This window comes from Rhincodon typus, chromosome 11 (genome assembly GCF_021869965.1).
Source record: "Rhincodon typus isolate 14 chromosome 11, sRhiTyp1.1, whole genome shotgun sequence".
NCBI lineage: Eukaryota > Metazoa > Chordata > Chondrichthyes > Orectolobiformes > Rhincodontidae > Rhincodon > Rhincodon typus.
This window is the reverse complement of record NC_063342.1, coordinates 120532-145729: the sequence shown is the minus strand read 5'-3', so window position 1 is coordinate 145729 and position 25198 is coordinate 120532. Positions and strand designations below refer to the sequence as shown.

Here is a 25198-nt window from a genome sequence, read left to right as displayed (position 1 = left end):
TGACCCTCGAGGACCTGTTCCTTAATTTCGTTGTTGCCCAAATATATTCCCAGCAGCCCCCTGGTCCTCGCTGTCACCTCTCCCTCTGCTGCTGAGAAATGAAGGCCGCTGACGCTCGAGGTAAGCCCCTTAAGAGGGAAAGCTTACCTTCCCGGCAGCCCCCTGGTCCTCGCTGTCACCTCTCCCTCTGCTGCTGAGAAATGAAGGCCGCTGACACTCGAGGTAAGCCCTTTAAGAGGGAAAACTTACCTTCCCGGCAGACCCCTGGTCCTTGCTGTCGCCTCTCCCTCTGCTGCTGAGAAATGAAGGCCTGGTAGGGCCACTTGAGAAGGTTTAAACTTGTGTGGCGGGGGCAGGAATCAGAGCAGTAGGTCAGCATGTGGACTATCTGAGGAGAAGGTAGAGGTTAAGTCAAGGAAATCTAGTAGGAAGAACAGGCAGGGCCAGGTTAATGAACACAGTGGGGCTGGGAGCCTGAAGTGTATTTATTCTAATGCAACAAGTATAACAGGTATGGCAGATGAGCTCAGAGCCTGGATCATTACATGGGACTATGATTATTGTAACCATTACAGAAATTTGGTTGAGAGAAGGGCACGACTGGCAGCTCAATGTTCCAGGGTTTAAAAACTGAAAGTATTGTGGATTCTTTAATCAGGAACAAAAACAGAAGTTGCTGGAAAAGCTCAGCAGATCTGGCAGCATCTAGAACATAGAACAGTACAGTACAGTTCAGGCCTTTCAGCCCACGATGTTGTGCCAACCTATTATCCTACTCTAAGACCAAACTAACCTGCATACCCTTCATTTTAATATCACCCATGTGCCTATCCAAGAATCGCTTAAATGTCCCTAATGTATTTGACTCTACTGCCACTGCTGGCAGTGCATTCTATGCGCCCACCACTCTCTGTGTAAACTTGCTATAGATGTGGTCACTATGAACCACAATGGGGTCCACCACCTTCCATATTATGCAGATACAACATATAGCCCTGCCTGGTATCTCTATTTTAATGACTTAGTTCTTAATATGATTTTTAAAAAGTCTTTTTGTTTGTAGCCTGCAAATATTTCCCTACTTACTTCAATGTGAAAGGAACCTAAAATAGATAGTCAAATTAGTAGCTATCACCAAATAATGAACTTACAGTTTACCTGCGATATCACTCTTGCGCTGGACTACAATTTATCTTATTAAAAAAACCCTACAAGCAATGAGCCATAAAGGAAGCAAGCAAAAAGCATCTTGTTCCCCTTTGCACTGAATTCCCACGTTACCACCAAATTCCCTGAACCATATACAAACTTGGGCTGTGTCTCATTCTGGATGAGTTCTCTCCTTCCTGAAAGTGCGAAGCTTATGGATCTCATGCAATTCTGCCTTTTCTTAAACAAGGAAACCAAAGTTGTACTCAGTACTCCAGGTGCGGTCATAGAATCACAGGTTTATAGCAAGAGAAAGGCCCTTCAGCCCATCACATGTCCACAAAGACTTTTATAATTTTAATAGATGCACCATAGAATACATTATATCACAATGTGATACAGCAACTGCTTTTCCCAACATTGCAGGACACTATTCTCCAACTGCCCACAATTTCTTCACCGCTATTGTTAAGTAGGACCTTGTGGATATTTGTGAACCAGATGGGGTTTTAAAAATAGTCTGGTCATTTCTTGTTCATCGGTACTGAGATGAGATTTTTATTTCAGATGGAATTTGAACTCATGCCTCCAGAGCATTTGCCAAGGACTCTGAACAACTCCAGTTCAGTGACATTGCCTCTGTGCTATCAGTAGATTAATGGAGTCATACAGTGCAGAAAAGGCCCTGTGGCCCGTCGCGTCTGCACTGACATAACTACCACTGAAGGTGCACTCATCCCAATTCCCTGCCCTGGTCCCACATCTTTGAATGTTATGATAATTTGAAGTGCTCATTCAAATATTTTTTAAAGGTTGATACAGTGTGGATCTGGAGGAACACGACAGGTCAGACAGTATCAGAGGAGCAGGAGAGTCGACATTTCAGGTTTACTCCCTGCATCAGGACTGGTTTTTAAAGGTTATAAGATTTCCAACCTCCAATATCTTCCTAGGCAATGCATTCCAGATTCCCACCACCTGTTGAGTGAAAACATTTTTTTTCCCAAATCCTGTCTGAATCTCCTGCCTCTTACCCTAAAATTATGCCCTCTCAACCAAGGGGAACAGCTGCTCTCTATTCATTCTCTCCATACCCTCATAATCTTATACACATCAATCATGCCCCCCCTCAGTCTTCTGTGCTCTAAAGAAAACAATCCAATCCTATATAGTCTCCCATTATAGCTCAGTTTCTTCATCCCAGGCAACATCCTGGTGAACCTCCTCTGTACCCCCTCCAGTACTATCACATCCTCCCTGTAGTGAGCCGACCAGAACTGCACACAGTACTCAAGCTGTGGCCTGACCAATGCTCTGTATAGCTTCAACATTATCTCCTTGCCGGATGCTCCATGTCACAGCTGATGAAAGCAAGTGCATATGTCAACTGCAGTTCTGAGGAAGGATCACTCGACCTGAAATGTTAACTCTGATTTCTCTCCACAGATACTGCCAGATCTGCTGAGCTTTTCCAGCAACTTCTATTTTTTGTCTGATTTACAGCATCCGCAGTTCTTTCAGTTTTTATAGAGCCTCCAATACCTCCCCATTTCCTGTCCGAAACTGTGAAAGTTCCTCACAGCCCCTTTTCCTGAATTCTGTGTCTATGTTCTCTTTTTCCAGAGTGAAGATTGAAGAGAAGTATTCATTTAACACCCTACAATATTCTGTGGTTTCACACACAGTTTGCCCCCTTGCTCCTTATTGGGCCCTACTCTTTCCTTGTCTAACCTCTGCCCTTTAATGTATTTATAAAATATCTTAGGATATTTCAATATTCTACCTCATCCTATTTGCAAGTCTTTTTCATGGTCCCTTTCTGTTTTTCTAATTGCTTTCTTAAGTTCTCTCCTGCACTTCCTGTATTCCTCTCGGGCCACAGCTGTGTTCCCTCTAGACTTGCTAAAAGTCCTACGCTTCTTCTTTATTCAGTCCCAAATTGTCCTAGACATCCAGGGTTCGCTGAACTTATTGCTACTACATTTCCATCTAAAGGGTAGATGTTGGACCTGTACTCTCCCCAGCTTCTTTTCAATGCCCCTCACTGCTCCACTGTAGACTCACCTTACAAGGTGCTGTTCCCAGTCTACTGTGGTCAGATCCCGCCTTATTTTAAAATCTGCCTTGCCCCAATCCAAAGCTGTCTTTTGCAGGCCATCTTTTTCCTTGTCCAGAACAAATTTGAACCGTACTGTGTTGTGGTCCCTATTGCCTAAATGTTCCCCCACTGTCACATTGAACACTTATCTGGCTTCCTTCCCCAGGACCAGATCCAGCACTGCACCATCCCTTGTTGAGTTTTCTTGTATTGATACAAAAAACTCCCCGGCTACATTTTAAGAAATCTGCCCCCTTAACACTATGACTATCCCATTTTATATTGGGAAAGTTAAAATAGCATAAGCTTTACTGCCTACAGCTCAAGAACTGATCTGTCTCAGCTTTGAATCGAGAATGTTTGTGACTACACAACTGCAAAGGTAACCATGCTGAATTGACCATTTTCATAGCACTGCATCACACCACAATGAGCAGCAAAGAAATCATTCACTCCAAGCAGCCCTCCCCTCATTACAACCTCAGCTTTTTGTTGGTTATTTCACATTAAAGCTTCTATGAAATCAAACGACTTGTGAAATCATATTAGCAACATTACAGACTTTTGCGAATATTCCACAGATACAAAGCGGCCTTACTGTAAAGAAGTGGCAGAGAGTAACATGGGGGAAGACTTCATGTGCTGGATTCCGACCGCAGTGTTGTTGACTTTTGGACCAGAAGGCCATTAGCTTGTCCCAGAGTGGACCTGACGGGCACAGGTACAGAACATACTCTTGTGGGATGAGATCATCTAAAGTGGGGTCACTACGATGAGCGAATATCCTGTTGGAGAAAAATACCCTTCATCAGTTTGTGAAGTGCCACTTCCAAGTGAACTGTATTAGACAATCTTAACCAAAGGGCTTCTATGAGTGTAGACACAGTGAACGTATTGTTAAGTCGAGTAGCCCAATTGCAATGGCTGGGTGGAGAATGTGTCAGTGGGCCATGGATCCACAACTTGAGGAAATGTTGAGGTATTGTCTTGAGTCTACAATCGCTTTAAGTGTCCAACCCAGTTCACTTTTAGTGAAGCTGAGTGGTATCCCCAAGGGATATTGCACTGGGACTTTAGCTTTGCATTATCTTTCTAAATAATGAGGACTGGGAACAATGTGTAAGTAAGACATCACAAAGAAACATTCAAAAAGGAAATACAGAGAGTGCACAGCTGTCATGTTTAATATAGAAAAAGAGTAGGGCCAATAAGTCCAGCAAACTCTGGCTATCAAGGAATTTACAGGATTTTATAAAGAGGAAAAGGGAGGCTTATGGCAGAGACCGAAGGCTCAGAATTGAATAGAAAGGTTATGTTGAAACTGTACAAAATATTGGTTAGGTCACAACTAGAGTATTGTATGCAGTTTTGGAGTCCACATTACTGCAGGGATGTAAAGAGGGTGCAGAGGAGATTTACCAGGATTTTATCTGGGAGAGTTTTAGTTAAGAAGAGAGATTGGATAGACTGATGTAGTATTCCTTGGAGCAGATTAGTGTTGATTGTGTTAAGTGTGAGGCGATGCACTTTGGAAGAAGTAACAAGACAAGGGAGAACCCATGAATGGCAAAACACAGAGGAACAGAGGCATCTTGGGGTGCTTGTCCACAGATCCCTGAAGGTAGCAGTATGGGTGAATAGAGTAGTTAAGAAGGCATACATGACACATGCCTTCAGCAGTCGTGGCATTGATTATACAAGCAAGGAGCTGTTAAGACCTTTGGTTAGGTCACAGCTGGAGTAGTGTGTGTAGTTCTGGTCACTGCACTATAGCAAGAATGTGATAACACTCGAGGGGTACAGAGGAGGCTCACTAGGATGTTTGGTTAAGAAGAGAAGCTGGATAAGCTTAGGTTGTTTGCTTTGGAGCAGCAAAGATTGTGGGGGAACCCAACAGAAATGTGTGAGATTATGAGGAACATAGAATCCCTACATTGCAGACAGAGGCCATTCAGCCTCCTGAGTTTACTCTGACTTTCTGTAGAGCATCCCACCCAGACCTAAACCCCACATTTACATAGCTAACCTTCCTAGTCTGCACATCCCTGAACACTATGGTCACTTTAGCATGGCCAATCCACCCTGCATTTACATAGCTAACCTTCCTAGTCTGCACATCCCTGAACACTATGGTCACTTTAGCATAGCCAATCCACCTCGCCTGCACATCTTTGGACTGTGGGAGGAAACTGAGCACCTGGACGAAACCCACACATATAATCATTCGAGGCTGGAATTGAACCCTGATCCCAGGCATTGAAGCAGCAGTGCTAACCACTGAGCCACCATGCCACCTTGGCAAAGTGAATGGAAAGCAGCTATTCCCCTTAGTCGAAGGGTCAATAACAAGATGGAAATAATTGAAAACTGAAAGGAGATTTGAGGGAAAGATTTTTCACCCAGTACTGGGAGTCCGGAATGTGCTGCCGTGGAGGGTTAAAGAAAGGAAATCTCATAACTGTCAAAAAAAACTTGGTTGAGCTCTTGAAACATCATGACATTAAACTAGGCTACGGGCCTAGTGCTGTCAAGTAGGACTAATGTAGATTTAGTCGCCAGTACAGACTTGATGGTCTGTACTCTGAGTCCATGACTGGGGATTAGGGTGGGTGGGGGTGCTGCTGATTGAGATGTATGAAACAATGAAGGGCAAAAACAGGATAGACTCAGGAAGGTATGATTCCCCTTGGTGGAGGGATCAATGACCGGGGGCAGACATTTAAGGTAAGGGGGAGAAGTTTTAGAGGAGATGTAAGGAAAGGTTATTCACTCAGAGGATGGTAGGAATCTGGAACTCACTGTCTCGAAGGGTGGTAGAGGCAAAAATCCTCTTAATATTTATGAAGTATTTAGACGTGCACTTGCGATGCCGGGTATACCTGGCTCTGGCCACGAGCTAGAAAATGGGATTGTGTGATTGTTTTTGACTAGCACAGACTTGATGGACTGAAGGGCCTTTTTCTGACTTGTAGACCTTTATGACTCTATGAGACATTCACAGATTAACTGAATGGGCAGAACTCACATTAAAAAGTGAGGTGATCAGTCTGGGGCCTGTGAAGAAAGATTAGTTAGTAAATTTTTATTAAACAGTGAGTGGAATGTAGGGGATCAGATTGTTATGGCTATGTTATATTATTATCTACTGTATCCAGCCTGCTCACAATTTGGAAAACCTCTCTCAAATCACCTTTTAGTATTTAGCATTCCAAGGAAAACAGTCCCATGTTGTTCAATCTATCCTCATCACTGAAGTGTCTCATTCCTGGAACCATTCTCATAAATTGCTTCTGCACTGTCTCCGATGTATTTATATCTTTCCTAAAATGTGACACCCACATCTGTTCACAATACTCCAGCTGAGGTCTGACAAGTGCCTTATGCAAGTTCAACATCACTTCACTGCTCTTGTACCCTGTGCCCCTCTTAATAAAGCTGAGAACACTGCATGCTTCATTCATGTCCCTGCTTCTGAACACAAATCCTCTGACCATGAAGGCCAATATACCATTTTCCTTCTTAATTACTTACTGCACCTGCCAGTCTACTTTAATTGACAGTGTACAAGGATACCTTGATCCCTTTGTTCAAGCTTCCCAACACATCACCATTGAAATAATGCACCTCCAAACCCATGATCAATTCTATCTGGAAGGACAAGGGCAGCACTTGGGAACATCATCATGTGCAAGTTCCTCTCCAAGCATCCCACAACCCTGATCTGGAAATATATTGCCGTTCCTTCACCGATGCTGGGTTGAAATCCTGGAATTCCCTCCCTCCTGGCTGTGGGTCCACCTACAGCATACAGACTACATCAGTTCGAAAAGGCAACTCACTAACACCTTCTCAAGGGCAACTGGAGCCAGGTAATAAATGCTGGCCCAGCCAGAGACATTCATTTCCCACAAGAGAAAAATAATTCACGCTGAAGTATATAACGTCCCATTTATCCGTGTTATACTGGATCTGCCATGTGTTTGTCCACTCGCTGAACTTGTTTAAATCACCTTGAAACCTCCCTGTATCTTCCTCACAGCTCAAAATCCCACCCAGTTTTCTTTTGTCAGCGGGTACCCAAACACTAATTCCTGCTGTACCCAATTTGTCACTGCCTACCATGTATAAAAAGATCCATTATTCTCTGATTCCTATTTCTCAGCAATTCTAAATCCATGCCAGTGTGTTACCCTTAATTCCGTAAACTTTAATTTTGCCCAATAGCCTTTCGTGTGGGGGCATTATCAAAAGCTTCTTGAATTCAAATACACCACATCCACTCGTTCTCCTTTATCTATTCTACTAGTTACATCCTCAGAAAACTCCAGATTAGTTAAGCAAGCTTTCCCTTTCTTAAACCCATGCAAACTTTGTCTGATTTTGTCAACGCTTTCCAAGTGGTCTGTAATCACAACTTTCAGAATAAATTCTAGCATTTTTCCCGTTACTGGTTAACTGGTCTGTATATCTTCACTTTTTCTCTCCCTCCACTTTAAAATAGAGATATTACATTTCCCTCCTTTCAATCTGTAGGAATTGTTCCAGGATCAATAGAATCTTTTTAAAAAAGCCAGCATTCTCTTCCACAATTTGCTCCAAATATTCACTTGTGGGATGAGGGCATTGCTGTTTTGGTCAGATTTATTGCCCATTCATTGAGGGCAGTTAAGAGCCAAACATTGCTGTAGGCCTGGAGTCACCTGTAGGCAGACCAGATAAGGATGGCAGATTTCTTTCCTTAAGAGTCATTAGACTCTTATTCCAGATCTTTATTCAATTCAAATCCCACCATCTGCCATGGTGGGATTCAAACCTGTAACATTACTCTGGATTAACAGTCTAGTCCAGTGATAAGACCATTAGACCGTCACCTCCCCTGTGCTTTGGACAAACTCAGACACCACTTCAGCCATTCAAAACTTCATTTTGAAGCTCAGGGACATTTATGACTTGCAAGATTTGTGCAAAAGGGCACCCATGCATCTTGTGCATCTGTACAGATTGCGTTATATGGCTCTTGCTTCATTTCTCAGCATGTACTCACTTTGAAATTACTTCGAGGCTGCCAACCCTATGGCTTCCATTGCCTTTCAGAGCAGAGGGAGAGGCAGGCAACTTGTCATGGTTCAGAGCATTGAATAGTCAAGGTATTTTTATTTGTTAATGGGATATGGGCATCGCTTGCTAGGCCAGCATATATTGCCCATTCATTATTATCCAGAGGGTAGGTGAGAGTCAACACTTTGCAGTTGGACAAATTACTGTGTGGCCTGTGCTATGTCAATGTAACATAGACAGAAACATTTAGAGGAAACACACTGTAAGAGCAGGTCTAAAAGTCAAAGATAGTAAAATTCCAGTACTTGGAAATGAGTGTAAAGGACATATTGGAGCTCCATTTTGAAAGTGAGTCAGACTAGTCTGTCTTATTTACTGGTTTTAAGCTCTGGACATTGAGGTATGGACGGAAAGGGTTTCTTTTTATTCATTTACAGGATGTGGGCATTGTGAGCAAGGGCAGCATTTATTGCCCAGAAAGCAGTTAAGAGTCAACGGCATTACAATGGATCTGGAGTCACATGTAGGTCAGACAAAGTAAGGACAGCAGATTGCCTTCTCCACAGTACATTAATGAATCAGATGGATTTTTACGACAATCAACAATGTTTATGTGATTGCCAATAGACAAGCATCTTTTAATCCCAAAATTTATTGAATTAAAATTTCACCATCTACTATGGTGGGATTCAAACTCTTATTCTTGGATCATTGGCCTTGACTTCTAGGTTACTGGCCCAGTGGCATTATCATTATCCTGCTGCTTCACCTATCTTAATCTTAGGGAAGGGAATGACACCAGACGGACATCTGGCATCAACCTAGGCACCAGAAATGACAATGACAGAAGCAGCCGCATTGATTGCACAAAGTTGTCCTTACTAACATCTGGGGCCGAGTGAGAAATTGGGAGATCTATCTCACAGAACTTTCAAAAAAATCCTGATATAGTCGTACCCACGGAATCATACCTTATAATATCTTACAGAGCACCCTGTCTGCAAGTATGATCCTGATCCTCCAGTCACTAGTTAGTTCAATAAACTATCTTGCTGTGACACTAGTATTTATGTCCTAGGCTTGCTGCAGTGCTCCAGTAAAGTCCAACACAGCTGAAGGAATAGCACATCACCTAGGTACTTTCCCGCCTTCTAACTCAACACTGATCTCAACAAAATAAAAACTGAAAGAACTGCGGATGCTGGAAATCAGAAACAAAAATAGAAGTTGCTGAAAAAGCTCAGCAGGTCTAGCAGCATCTGTGGAGGGTGCTGAGTTCAACAACTTCAGAGCTTGAACAATGTCCTCCATTTTGACTTGACCCCTTTCACTCTCCCAGCGTCTTGTTTGCATAGGTTTGCTTTCAGCTGAGCTGACCAATTTTCTGCCAATAACACCTTCCATCAATATCTATTTTGCTCTTCTACTATCATTTGCACTCCCATTGTCTTTTGTTCTAGGCATTCTCACCATCTGTTCCACTCACTCCTCCTCTATCGTCATCAGCATAAAAACCAACGTTTGCCAGCTCCTGTAGTTCCAAAGAAACTCGTCTTAACTCAAATGTTAACTTTGTTTCTCTCATTACAGATGGTGTCAGATCTGATGAATTGCTCTAGCACATTCTGTTTTAATGTGTAGGTCCCTAATCGAAACTACTCCTCCCTTTATCACCCTAATGCAATTTATGCACCAATAGCAGACTTTAGGATTCCCTTTTCTGTTAGCTGTCAGTCTCTTTCCATATTTCTTCTTTGCTTTCCTTATTTGCTTTATCATCAGCCGTCTTAAGCTTTTTATATTCAGCCTGACCCTGCATTGTATTTTCTACTGACACCTGCCAAAAGAATGCTTTTCTTTTTATCGTAATTTCTACTTCTTTGTCAACCAGGGAGCACTGTTTGCCTTACTTTGCTCACTCAAGAAAATATACTTCGAATGTGCCCTAACCATCTCATTTTGAAGGTAGCCCAGTGTTCAGCTATCATTTCTCTTCCCGAACCTCAAACTCCAATTTATTCAACTCAAACCCATTCTTACTTTATTAAAGTTGGAGGGACTCACAAACTTGGTCACAGAAATACATGTCTGACATTCCCTGTCCACCACCGATGCTCAGTGGCAGCAGTGTATACCATCTACAAGATGAACAGCAGAATTCATCAAGGCCCTTTAGACAGTAGCCTACAGGGTAATCACAGGTACAATATTCCCAAGGATCAAGGAGTTCAAAACTGGGGTTACAATCTGAGGATATCAGCTAGGTCTTTAGGACTGAGATGAGGAGAAATTTCTTCACCCAGAGTGGTTAGCCTGAGGAATTTTGAATTTACTTACTCTTTTCCTTTTTGAATACTTGTAGAATCTTTTACTACCTTTCTAATATTTTTAACTAGCCTTCTCTTATACTTTGCCTCTCTTTTTTCAGTAATATTCAGCATTTTTTTTCATTTTGTTCAATCTTCTGATTGCCACTAATCTTTGTGGAATTGTACACGTTATTTCATTTTGATGCTAACTTTAACTTCCTAAGTTGGGTCTATTAAAAAGAAACTTCCTGCATTAGCCATGGATGGTGCATCCTTCACTAGAATCTTTCTTTCTCACCTTTGCTGAGTGATTCGACATATGTCCTTAAATGTCTGTCACTGCCCTTTCTGACTTATCCACTAACCTAATTTCCCAGGTCACTTTACCCAGGTGTGGCTTCATACCCTCATAACTACACTTACTTAAACTTTAAAACACAGAACTTAAAAACTCACTGCATTGAGCTCTCCCATTGAGCAGATTCCCGAGGTTAGTTATCTGTAGAACTTGTACTCCATAAACTTGATCTCCAGAGTGATAGTGGGATAGTGAATAGGGGAAAGATGAGATTTTATGTCCTTTCATTTATAAGGTAGAAATGAAAGTTCATTTCATTTTCAACATGACTCTTCTTCAGAGCTCTGCAGATTCTGAAGAAGAGACACACCCGATTTGAAATGTTAATTACTACCAGACCTGCTGAGTTTCTCCAGCATTCTTTAGTTTTACACATTAATTCGAGATTGAAAGTATACATTCTCAAGTTTCTCTGGCGCTCTCCACCTTTTTCAACAGTAAAGGTTGTTGTGGTGTTAGGGGATGGGTTCATGGGGGCTGGGTTTGGGGGTAGCAATTTGGTCTCCAGGTGATATGGATACCTCATGGCTTGAATATATTTGAGTTGAAGAGGCAATTTGATCAAGGTCTAGCCAGTGGAACATCTGTCCAAAGCAAACTTTGGGGGCTATTCTCGATAGTAGAATTAAGTATTTTATTTTCTATACGTATATCTGTGTGGTGACTGAGAGAATCACGAAAGCAGTGTTCCAGCTCTCATTCTGTACAAACCAAACCCTTGCAGCCTGCAAGGTTCAATGAGCATCCATTGAAGTAAGAGTAGGTTTCAATTGTGTGAATCACAATTATACCACTGTAGCAAATTTAAAGAATAAGTGTCAGATACTTAAACATTTCTACTGTTTCTTTTCATTTGCAATGTAATTGGTCCAATATTTGTTTTTTTGCAGGGTTTTATCTAATGCAGTGTTTGTGACCTTGTGGTGCACTATCAGATGAGCTGTTCTGGTTTAACATTTTGTGGTGAGATCATATCATAGTTGCACTGAGATGAACTGTTGCAGCACTTTGCAATGAAATGTGTGGAATCCACATTTACATTTTTGAATTTAGATTTCAACATAAGGGCAAATGTGTGTAGTTTCATGCAATGGAGATTGTTTTTGAGAGGGTCATAAAATCAATTTGGAACAGTGACCTAAATGCATTAGTTGCAAGAAGACATTTTTCTGCACTGAAGTGCCTGGACAGCCTTGTGATTTCAATAAAGAAGATGTTTATACTTTTAAATTTCTAACAGGTTTAACAAACAGAACAAAGCCATTCATCAAACAGAACAATCATAGAATTGTTTCAGTGCTGAAGGAGCCCATCATACATATACCAGCTCTCCAAATAGCGTATTACCTGGTGCCAAACTCTTGCATTTTCCACAGTTCCCTTTACAGTATGTCAATCCAAATAATCATCCAATGTCCTTTTGAATGCCTCTCCTGAACCTCCCAATCACACTTCCAGGTAGTTTCTCATTCCTGGAACCATTCTTGTGAATCACTTCTGCACTCTCTCCAGTACATTCACATCTTTCCTATAATAAAACCATAAGACATAGGAACAAAAATTAGGCCATTCGGCCCATCGTGTCTGCTCCGCCATTCAATCACGGCTGATAAGTTCCTCAACCCCATTCTCCTGCTTTCTCCCTGTAACCCTTGATCCCCTTGACAATCAAGAACCTGTCTATCTCAGTCTTAAATGAATGATCAATGATCTGGCCTCCACAGCCTTCTGTGGCAGTGAATTCCATAGATTCACCACTCTCTGGATAAAGAAGTTTATCCTAATCTCTGTTCTAAAAGCTCTTCCCTTTACTCTAAGGCTGTGCCCTTGGGTCCTAGACTCTCCTACCAATGGAAGCATCTTCCCAACATTCATAATGTGGCACTCACACCTGTACACAATATTTCAGCTGAGGTCTAACAAGGGCCTTGTACAAGCTCAACATCCATATCATTGCTCTTGTACTCCATGCCTCTATTTAGCAAAGGTGAGGACACCGCGTGTTTATTAATTGCTCTCTCCAGTTGTTCTGTCACTTTCAATGATCTGTGCGCATATACACCAGGGTCCCTCTGCTCCTGTAGCCCCTTTAGAATCGTACTTCCTGTTTTACATTGCCTTTCAATGTTCTTCCTACCAAAATGCATCACCTCACGTTCCTCTGTATTAAACCTCATCCATCCCCTCTCCACCCACTCTACCGACATGTCAATATCCTTTTGAGTTCCACGCTTGGAATTTGTGTTCAGTTCTGGTCACCTCATTACAGGAAAGATGTGGAAGTTTTAGAGACGGTGCAGAGGAGATTTACCAGGATGCTGCCTGGACTGGAGGGCAGGTCTTATGAGGAAAGGTTGAGGGAGCTAGGGCTTTTCTCATTGGAGTGAAGAAGGATGAGAGGTGACTTGATAGAGGTTTACAAAATGATGAGAGGCATAGATAGAGTGGATAGTCAAGAGACGTTTTCCCAGGGCGGAAATGACTATTACGAGGGGGCATAATTTTAAGGTGATTGGAGGAAGGTATAAGGGAAATGTCAGAGGTAGGTTCTTCACACAGAGAGTGGAGGGTGTGTGGAATGTGCTGCCGGCAGTGGTAGTGGAGTCAGATACTTTAGAGACTTTTAAGCGACTCTTGGATAGGCACATGGAGGATAGTAAAATGTAGGGTATGCTGTGTAATTTGATCTCAGTAGGATAATAGGTCAGCACAACATCATGGGCCAAAGGGCCTGTACTTCGCCGTACTGTTCTATATTCTATGTTCTATCAGGAAAAGCAAGGATCCCAAAACGGCCTTCTGCGGAACTCCACTACAAACCTTCCTCCAGCCAGAAAAATATCCATTGACCATTATTGTCTGTGTGCGATCACTCAGCCAATGTTGTATACACGTTGCCAATGCCCCATTTACACCACGACCTATAACTTTCCTCATAAGTCTGTTGTGTGGCACTGTATCAAAAGCCTCTGGAAATCTGTGTACACCACATCAACAGTGTTACCCTTGTCAACCCTTTCTGTTACCTCTTCAAAAAAACTCCAGCAGGTTAGTTAAACAATATTTTCTCTTTAGAAATCTGTGCTGCCTCTTTCTATTCGGCCCACATTTTTCCACATGATTACTAATTCTATTCCAAATAAGTGTTTCTAGAAGCATCTCCACCACTGGAATTAAACTGAGATAACAAGTAGCAGAGCTGGATGAACACAGCAGGCCAAGCAGCATCAGAGGAGCAGGAAGGCTGACGTTTCTGGCCTAGACCCTTCTTCAGAAATGGGGTTCTGAAATAAATAGGGAGAGACGGGGAGGCGGATAGAAAATGGATAGAGAAGAAAATAGGTGGAGAGGAGACAGACAGGTCAAAGAGGTGGGGATGGAGCCAGTAAAGGTGAGTGTGGGTGGGGAGTTAGGGAGGAGATAGGTCAGTACAGGCAGGATGGACAGGTCAAGGGGGCGGGATGAGGTTAGTAGGTAGGAGATGGGGGTGGGGCTTGATGTGGGAGGAGGGGATAGGTGGGAGGAAGGACAGGTTAGGAAGGTGGGGACGAGCTGGGCTGGTTTTGGGATGCAGTAGGGGGAGATTTTGAAGCTTGTGAAGTCCACATTGATACCATTGGGCTGCATGGTTCCCAAGCGGTATATGAGTTGCTGTTCCTGCAACCTTCGGGTGGCATCGTTGTGGCACTGCAGGAGGCCCAGGATGGACATGTCGTCTGAGGAATGGGAGGGGGAGTTGAAATGGTTCACAACTGGGAGGTGCAGTTGTTTATTGCGAACCGAGCGTAGGTATTCTGCAGAGCGGTCCCCAAGCCTCCGCTTGGTTTCCCCGATGTAGAGGAGGCCACAACGGGTACAGCGGATGCAGTATACCACATTAGCAGATGTGCAGGTGAACATCTGCTTGATGTGGAAAGTCTTCTTGGGGCCTGGGATGGGGGTGAGGGGGGGAGGTGTAGGGGCAGGTGTAGCACTTCCTGTGGTTGCAGGGAAAAGTGCCGGGTACGGTGGGGCTGGAGGAGAGTGTGGAGCGGACAAGGGAGTCACGGAGAGAGTGGTCCCTCCAGAAAGCAGATAAGGGTGGGGAGGGAAAAATGTCTTTGGTGGTGGGGTCGGATTGCAGATGGCGGAAGTGTCGGAGGATGATGCGTTGGATCTGGAGGTTGGTGGGTGGTACTTGAGGACGAGAGGGATTCTGTTTTGGTTGTTATTGCGGGGAGGGGGTGTGAGGGATGAGTTGCGGGAAATGCGGGAGACACGGTTGAGGGTATTCTCGACCACTGAGGGGGGGAAGTTGCGGTCCTTGAAAAACGAGGACATCTGAGATGTACTGGAGTGGAATGCCTCATCCTGGGAGCAGATGCGGCAGAGGCGAAGGAATTGGGAACAGGGGATGGCATTTTTGCTGGAAAGTGGGTGGGAGGAGGTGTATTCTAGGTAGCTGTGGGAGTCGGTGGGCTTGAAATGGATATTGGTTTCTAGGTGGTTGCCAGAGATGGAAACAGAGAGGAGAGAGAGGTATTAGAGATGGTCCAGGTGAACTTAAGGTTAGGGTGGAAGGCGTTGGTGAAGTGGATGAACTGTTCGAGCTCCTCGTGGGAGCACGAGGCGGCGCCGATACAGTCATCAATGTAACGGAGGAAGAGGTGGGGTTTAGGGCCAGGGTAGCTACGGAAGAGGGATTGTTCCACATAACCTACAAAGAGGCAGGCATAGCTTGGGCCCATGCAGATACCCATGGCCACCCCCTTTATCTGTAGGAAGTGGGAGGAATTGAAAGAGAAGTTGTTGAGTGTGAGGACGAGTTCGGCTGATCGGATGAGGGTGTCAGTGGTCGGGCCTGCGGGACAGGAAGAAGCGGAGGGCCTTTAGGCCATCTGTATGGGGAATGTAGGTATATAGGGGCTGCATCCCAAAACCAGCCCAGCTCGTCCCCGCCTCCCTAACCTGTCCTTCCTCCCACCTATCACCTCCTCCCACCTCAAGCCCCACCCCCATTTCCTACCTACTAACCTCATCCCGCCCCCTTGACCTGTCCATACTCCCTGGACTGACCTATCTCCTCCCGAACTCCCCACCCATACTCACCTTTACTGTCTCCATCCCCGCCTCTTTGACCTGTCTGTTTCCTCTCCACCTATCTTCTCGTCTATCCATCTTCTATCCACCTCCCCCTCTCTCCCTATTTATTTCAGATCGTCTTTCCCCTCCCCCATTTCTGAAGAAGTGTCTGGGCCCAAAACGTCAGCCTTCCTGCTCCTCTGATGCTGCTTGGCCTGCTGTGTTCATCCAGCTCTATGCCTTGTTATCTCAGATTCTTCAGCATCTGCAGTTCCTACTATCTCTGGAATTAAACTGATTGGTTTGTAATTGCTGGCATTAACCTGACAACCTTTCTTAAACCAGAACCGTAATTCTCTGGTCTCTGGCACCTCCTCCGAGTACAGGGAAGACTGAAATATTATTGTCAATGACCTGCAATTTCTACTCATTCCCTTCAAAATCCTTGGATGCATCTCCCTCAGTCCTGGTTCCTTGTCAACTTTAAAAACTAACTGTCTGTCTAATACTTTTGCTCTATCAATTTTGAACCCTTCTATGACTGAGTTGCCTTCTCTCTCACCATGGCCTAGGCAGTATCTTTCTCTCTTTCAAAAAGACAGAAGTAAAGTATTCATTTAAAACCTCAGCCATGTCCCCTTCCTGCATTTGTAAATCCCATTTCAGTCCCCAGTTGGCCCTACTCCATCCTTTAACCACTCTATTACTATTTATATGCCTATAGAAGAGTTTGGGATTCCAATTTATGCTAGCTGCTCGTCTTTTCTCGATTGTCCCTTTTTGCTCTTCTTTTGCTTTTCACCTTCCCCACAACATTCCTGTTGATTCTCAGTTGTATTTTCTGCCTTATGCCTGTCATAAGCACACTTTTTCTTTCTAACGTTAATTTCTACGTCCTTTGTAACCCATCTAACACCATTGTTAGAATTGGAAAAGTTTAGGTGGTAAGACTCAGAATGAAATTATCTATGTAGTTCAAGAAAAGAAAACCCGAGAAGAAGCAGTTAAGTAGTAACTTAAAGAGTGAGATATAAGCATAATTCTTTAGACCTGAGCTTCTTTACTGGAAGTCGTTAGGAATTAAGTTGCAACTTTTATTTTCTGTTCGTGTTACTATCTTCCTAAACTGTATTCTATATCAATATTACTTGGTATATTTGTTTTCTTACGTTTGTGACGCACCTCTGTCCTATTGCTAAAGAACATATGCAGCCTTGTGTGAATATGCTCCAGTGACTAACCTCTGTGTTAACTGATGAAACAAATGAAACTTTGGGCCTATCAAGCCAGCATTTCATTCTGGGGTCTGACTTGTTTAGAAGTACCAGCAGCTGGGATCATTATGACACAAGAAAACCAACTTTACAAATTGAAGTCTACTTCAAATATAAACTATACCCTTAGAGACAGTAAGAACTGCCGATGCTGGAGTCAGAAATAACACAGTGTGGAGCTGGAGGAACACAGCAGTCTAAGCAGCATCAGAGGAGCAGGAAAGCTGACGTTTTTGGTCGGGATCCTTATACCCTTATATTTTATTTAGGTAATTAGGATTGAGCTGCAAGACTGAATAACTTGGGAGACTGTACTGCTCCTCTGAGGTGGTTCTTTCTCTCCCCATTCATCCTTCTCTCCCATCCCCTTGAGTTTGACTCATGGCAACAAGTTCTTTGATGTGGTAATCACAAAAGGTGATGAATAGGAAATGGGTTTTTAAAACGATATTTGATAAAGTTCTGTAGAGTAGAGTTATTAACAAACTTCAAACCTATGGAATCAAAGGAGCAGTAATGAGTGGGTACCTGATTGGTTAAGGGACAGAAAATAGGCAGCAGAAGTGACTGGATTTTTAGTAGAGGACAGTGCTGTAGCATCACTCTACTTTCTCAGTTTCCTCTGTGAATGGAGGACGAATGGTGACATGGACTGTTGGAGGCTTTGAGTGTTATAACCTTGGTACATTTCTGGATATCCAATGGCAAATTTCTTCCTAAAACACTTCCAAATTCCTACACCTCTATGTTGTTTATTCAAAATTTTCCACAACTGTTTTGAGGTCATTAGTAGTATCTTATTTCAATATTGAAAACATTTTAAAACAAAACAGATTCAGGGCAGAAATTATTCTTGACGAACATTACTCACCAATCAGCAGCCTCTTGTGCACTCCTTCCTCCTGTTGCAGCTAAAGCTTTCTGCCTACAGAGAGATAGTTAAAACAAATAATTCACAAAATCAGAGACTGACAGCAATGTGTAACATCACCAAATGGAGCAACTGGGATGGTGCATTCATGGAGATCATATGCAGTCCTATAGTCCTCGGGATGGGCAAGAAATGCTGGCCAGCCAGCGACGCCCACATCCCACAAATGAATAACAGAAGAGTAAAAGGGAGCCCTTACCACAGTCACTCTGCAACTTGGAAGGTAGAGTTGCCTTCAGTACCAATGTTAAGGATATTCTTTGAGGCTGAAGTTGGATGCAGACAAGGAGAATTCAGCTCTCATGGTTGATATTTTTTCTTTACATACATTGGATGAGGATATCACTGACTTGGCCAACATTTCTTGCTCATCCCTAATTGTCTAAAGAGTAGTTAAGAGTCAACCATATTGCTGTGAGCCTGGAGCCACAGACAGTCCAATAAACAGTGATTACATGGTCACCATTCAATAAGTTTTTAATTTCAGGTTTTTATTGAATTCAAATTTCACCATCTGTCACGGTGGGATTTGAAATCATGACCGCAGAATATTAGCCTGGGGTTCTGGATAACTGGAGATTATCTATAAACTACTTGGCCAATCATGTCTTTGCCAGTTGAAAAACAAGCCTCATTCCCCCTAGTCTAATCCCAGCAGGTTATGATACTTGACATGCGGATCCAGACACCTTTTAAATGAGTTGAGGGTTTCTGCCTTCAGCACTCTTTAGGGCAGTGAGCTCCAGACCTTGACAACCCTCTGGGGAGAGTTATTTCCTCATCTTCCTCTAATCCTTTTACTAATCTCATTTAAATTTGTGTTCCCTTGTAATGTCCTCTCTGCTGAGGGAAATAGGTCTCTCACATCCAGTCTAACCAGGCCCCTCACAATTTTGTACATCTTAGTCAAATCCTCCATCAGCCTCGTATGTTCCAAGGAGAACAATTTCAATCTTTTCTCATAGCTCTATGTCCCTGTCCTGGCTATCACGTATTTCCCAATTTACTGTCACCAGCCAGTGGTGTTCTGGTTTGGGTAGTTCTGCTTTCTCTAAGTTCAGTCTTGGACCTGTCTAATTATCAGTGAGGGAGGATAGACCACTGAGGAGTCTAAATAGAAGAGGCAGAGATAACACAGTATGGAGCTAGAGAAACACAGCAGGTCAGGCAGCATCAGAGGAGCAGGAAAGCTGATGTTTCAGGTCTGGGCCCTTCTCTGATGCTGCCTGGCCTGCTGTGTTCCTCCAGCTCCACACTGTGTTATCTCTGACTCCAGCATTGGCAGTTTTTCATATCTCTAAATAGAAGAGGCACTTGTCTTACATAAGAAGGCAAATTATTATGTGATGGCAGTAAGTAGAGTACACATGATTAGTCACATATACTCGCCAAGAATTCTCAGAACCCATCTACTCATTTTGGTGACTTCGGCAAAACTCCACTGTCTCCACCCAAGACTGTGCGACATTACCAGATTAGGTGGAGCTTAATGAAATATAAACGTTAACTCCTTCAGAACTATGATCTTATACAACACATGATAACATCCTCATCAATCTACTGTCTAGTGCAATTAATTCTTTTCTATAATGACATGACCAGAACTGCACACAAGGCTCAAGTTGTGAGTTAATCTTTTTGGTCTCAAAATCTAAACCTGGCACAATAAAGGAAAGGATTCATTGCCCACTGTCAGCTACACTGAAGCATCTTCCAAGCCCCTCTCAGTGTCTGTCAATACAGCCAGCAATGTTGCCACTTCCTCACAACCCAGTATCACTTCTGAAACCTAATTTCAACACTTTTGCAATATAAGAGTAGGGAAGTCTTGCTGCTACTAAGGAATGTTCTGGTGAGATCACATCTGGTGTACTGTGAGCAGTTTTGGTCCCCTTATTTAAGGGAAAGCATTATTTAATTGGAAGCAATTTGGAGAAGATTCACTAGAATGATCCCCAATATTGAGGAATTTTCTTATGAGCAAAGGCTAAACACATTGGGACACTACTCACTGGATTATAGAAAAGTAGAGGCATATAGTATAAAAGCAAGGAAGTGATCTTACATCTCTGTAAATCATTTAGAGCTTTGGGCTCAGTTCTTGGCACCTTATTGAAGGAAGGATGTTAAAACCCTGGGGAAAGTGCAAAGGAGATTTACTAGAATGATACTGAGAATGGGGGATTTTAGCTACAAGGAAAGATTAGAGAGACTGGAGCAAAGAAGATCAAGAGGTGATCTTATTGAGGGTAAAGGATCTTCTGTTTCCACTAGTTGGTATGACTACTATGTGAAAAAGGGTCATGAATTCAAAATTGCGAGCTTAGGAGCTGGGAGTTAGATGAGGAGAAACATCTTTACTCAGAAAGTTGATAGGATTTGGAATGTGCTGCCTGGGAGAGTGGTAGAGGTATGTTCTGTGTGTGATTTTTAAATGAGACTGGCATATATATTTGAAAGTGATGAATTTGGAGGGCTATGGAGATAGGGCTGGAGAGTGGGACTAGCAGAGTAGCTCTTCAGGAGCTGGTACAGACATGATGGGTCAAATGGCCTCCTTTAGTGTAAAATTCTGACTCTATTGTTCTAATGAGAGGTGATCTCATTGAGACGCATAGGATTCTTAACGGGCTTGATAAGGTAAATGCTGAAAGGATGTTTTCCCTCATGGGAAAGCCTAGGACCAAAGGGCACAGTCTCAGAATAAAGGGGCACCAATTTAAGACTGAGATGAGGAGGAATTTCTTTTCTCAGAGGATTGTGAGTCTTTGGAACTCCTTGCCATAGAAAACTGTGGGGGTGGAGTTCATATATATATATTTAAGGCTGATATAGATTCTTGATCAGTCAGGAAAGTGGGTGTGAGGAATATCAGATCAACCATGATCCTATTGATTAGCAGAACAGGCTTGAGGGGTCAGACTGCCTACTCCTGTTCCTATTTCTTATGGTCTTAGGGTCACTTATCTACCTATTAATTCATACAACTTCCGATACCATTGTGACAGGAGAAGCATGCTCGGAATCAAGCTCCACGAGTAACACAATTAACTTAAATATTTTGATTTAGTCACCAAACTGATCGATTGCTTCTCTGTTGCCCTATTATCCAGAATAAAATAAACTTTCTTCAGGCTTCTTTCAATGAACTCAAAATAACTCATTTATTATGGCACAAAAACGTGGTCTTAAAACACCAATTAACATCTAAGATACAATCTGGAATCAGAACTATATCCCCATAATTTCAAACACGGACTCACACGCATAACAGAGATATTTCTGCAGAGAATCATGTGCTTTGTAGAGACATGGATGAGTTAAGCGTTTAAGGGTAGGTTATATTTGAGAAATTTTATTAAATATTTGAGGAAGTAACCAGGAGTGTTGAAGAAGGTAATGTATTTGATGAGGTCTAACATGGACTTTGGCAAGGTTTTTGATAAGGTCCCTTGTAGCAGACTGGTCAAGAAATTAAAAACCCATGGGATCCAAGGCAAAGTGTCACTTTGGATTCAAAATGGGCTGAGAGGCAGGAAGCAGAGGGTGAATGTAGAGAAATGTTTGCATGACTGGAATCTGATTCCGTTGGGGTTCTGCAGGACTTGGTACTGGGGATTCGGTTATTTGTGGTGTACATTCATGATTTTGGATTTAAAAATGGGAGGGTATGGTCAAGGAGTTTGCACATGAATGAAAGTTTGTAGGGTGGTAAATAATGAGAAGAATAGTTGTAAAGTGCAGGAGGATATCAACGGACTGGTCAGCTGGTCAAAGTAGTGTCAAATGGAATTCAACCAATGTGGAAAAATGTAAGGTAATGCGCTTAGAGTCGTAAAGTCACAGAGCTGTACAGCATGGAAACAGACCCTTTGGTTCAACTCATCCATGCTGACCAGATATCTAAATTATTCTAGTACCATTTTACCAACATTTGGTGCATATCCCTCTAAACCCTTCCTACTCATGTACCCATCCAGATGCCTTTTAAATGTTGTAGCTGTACCAGCCTCCAACAATTCCTCTGGCAGCTCATTCCATACGTGCACCACCCTCTTCATAAAAAAGTTGCACCTTAGCTCCCTTTTAAATCTTTCGCCTCTCACCTTAAAACTATGCCCTCTAGTTTTGGACTCCCCTACGCTGGGAAAAAGATCTTGCCTATTCACCCTATCCATGCCTCTCATGATTTTATAAACCTCTATAAGGCCACTCCCTCATCCTCCAATGCTCCAGGGAAGTTAGCCCCATCCTATTGCTTAAACTGTCCAACCCTGGCAACATCCTTGCAAATCTTTTCTGAACCCTTTCAAATTTCACAACATCCTTTCTATAGCAAGGAGATCAGAATTGCATGCAGTATTCCAAAAGTGGTCTAACCAATGTCCTGTACAGCCGCAACATGACCTTCCAACTCTTGTACTCAATGTACTGACCAACAAAGGCAAGCATACCAATGCCTTCTTCATTTCTGATGAAGGGTCTAGGCCCGAAACGTCAGCCTTCCTGCTCCTATGATGCTGCTTGGCCTGCTGTGTTCATCCAGCTCTACACCTTGTTATCTCGCCTTCTTCCTTATCCTATCTAACTGCAATTTCACCTTCGAGGAATTATGAACCTGCACTCCAATGTCTCTTTGTTTGGCAACATTCCCCGGGACCTTACCATTAAGTGCATAAGTCCTGCCCTGATGTGCCTTTCCAAAATGAAGCACCTTACATTTATCTAAATTAAACTCCATCTGCCACTCTTCAGCTCATGGGCTCATCTGATCAACGTCCTGTTGTACTCTGAGGTAATCTTCTTCACTGTCCACTACACCTGTAATTTTGGTGTCATCTGCAAACTTACTAACCGTGCCTCCTGTGTTTACCTCCAAATCATTTATATAAATGACGAAAAGCAGTGAATGTAGCACTGATCTTTATGGCACACCGCTGGTCACAGACTTCCAGTCTGAAAAACCACCCTCCACCACCACCCTCTGTCTCCTACCTTCGAGCCAATTTTGTATCCAAATGGCTAGTTCTCCCTGTATCCTATGTAATCTAACCTTGCTAATCAGTCTACCATGTGAAACCTTGTCAAACGCCTTACTGAAGTCCATATAGACAACGTCCATCACTTTTCCATCGTCAATCTTCTTTGTCACTTCTTCAAAAAACTCAACCAAGTTAGTGAGGCACAATTTCCCATGCACTTAAGGAGGGCTAACATGGCAAAGGATAAAACTATGAATGGTAGGATCCTGGAGAGCAGATGGGTCTTGTTCTTCACATCCACAGGTCCCTGAAAATAGCAGGATAGGCAGAAGGCATTTTGAGATACTTGCCTTTATTAGCCAAGGCACAGAATACAAGAGCAGCAAAGTTATACTGGAGATGTATAAGTTGCTGGTTAGTCCAGAACTGGAGTCTTGCATGTAGTTCTGATCAACACATTATAGGAAGGGTGTGATTGCACAGAAGAGGGTACAGAGGAGTTTATCAGGATGCTGCCTAGGCTGGAGAGCCTGTACTATAGGGAAAGATTAGATAGGTTAGGGTTGTTTTCATTGGAGATGCAAAGGTTGAGAGGGGTCCTCTGAAGGTGTATAAGTTTGTAAGGGGAATAGTTAGGGTGTGCAGGAAAACACTTTTTCCATTAGTAGAGGGGCAATAACAGAGGTGAGGGGGGCGCACAGACTTAAGATAAGAGATTGAAGGCTAAGAGGAGAGTTGAGGAAAAAAGTTCTGGAACTTATTGCTTGAAGTCAGAAACTCTTGTAACAGTTATGCAGTATTTAGATATTCACTTATTTGCCATAGACTCCAGGCCAATGGGCCAAAAGCTGGAAAAGGGATTGGGGAAGTCGAATAAAACAAAGAACTGCGGATGCTGTAAATCAGGAACAAAAACAGAAGTTGCTGGAAAAGCTCAGCAGTCTGGTAGCATCTGTCAAGGAAAAAAGTCAGAGTTAATGTTTTGGGTCAGGTGACTCTTCCTCAAGGAACTTCTGTTTTTGTATCTACTGCCATTGTCCTTCTCGATGAAGTGAGCGTAGGTTTCAAAGGTGCTGTCTAAGGAACCTTTGTGAATTTCTGCAGTGCATCTTGTAAATAGTACACACTGCTGCTACTGAGCATTAGTGGTGGAGGAACTGAATGTTTATGGATGTGGTACTAATCAACTAGGCTGCTTTATCCTGGATGGTGTCAAATTTTTTCAATGTCTTGTTTGAGCTGTACAAGTGAGGAATATTCCATCACACTCTTATCTTGTGCCTTGTGGATGGTAGACAGGTTCTGGGGAGTCAGGAGGCAAGTTACTCACTGCAGGAATCCTAGTCTCTGACTTGATCCTGTACCACTGTATTTGTATCTGTAGTCCAGTTCAGTTTCTGGTCAATGAATTCCCAGAATATTGATTCAGTTCATGTAACACCATTGAAATTCAAGAGATGATGGTTAGATTTAGACTTCTTGGAGATGGTCATTGCCAGCCATTGTGTGGCACATATGTTACTTGCCACTTGTCAGCCCAAGCCTGGATATTGTCCACATCTTGTTGCATTTGAACGTGGACTGCTTCAGTGTCTGAGGAGTCTGGAATGGCGCTGACCATTGTGCAATCATTGGCAAACATCCCCACTTCTGACCTTCTGATGGAAGGAAGGTCATTGATGAAGCAGCTGAAGATGGTTGGGCTGAGGACACTACCCTGAGGAACTCCTGAAGAGATGTCCTGGAGTTGAGATGACTGATCTCCAACAACCACAGCCATCTCCCTATGTGCCAAGTATGATTCCAACCAGTGGGAAGTTTGCCCCTGATACCCATAGATTCTAGTGTTGAGAGGAGTCCTTGATGCCACACTCAGTCAAATGTAGTCTTGATGTCAGGGGTTGTTGATCTCACCTCACCCCTGGAATTCAGCTCTTTTGTCCATGTTTGAACCATATGGATGCTCTGACCTGGAAGT

The 25198-nt window shown here is 43.0% G+C and overlaps 1 protein-coding gene across 1 annotated transcript in view; it reads right to left on the bottom strand.

The window, feature by feature from the left end:
* Positions 1-25198, bottom strand: part of LOC109928214 (ubiquitin-associated and SH3 domain-containing protein A) — a 138368-nt gene that overhangs the window by 110065 nt on the left and 3105 nt on the right. Inside the window, exons 2-3 of the mRNA XM_048603146.1 lie at positions 18179-18232; positions 3846-4032 (exon numbers count right to left, since the gene is read on the bottom strand). Of these exons, the coding sequence (XP_048459103.1) occupies positions 3846-4032; positions 18179-18232 (241 nt within the window). The remainder of the gene's footprint in view (positions 1-3845; positions 4033-18178; positions 18233-25198) is intronic.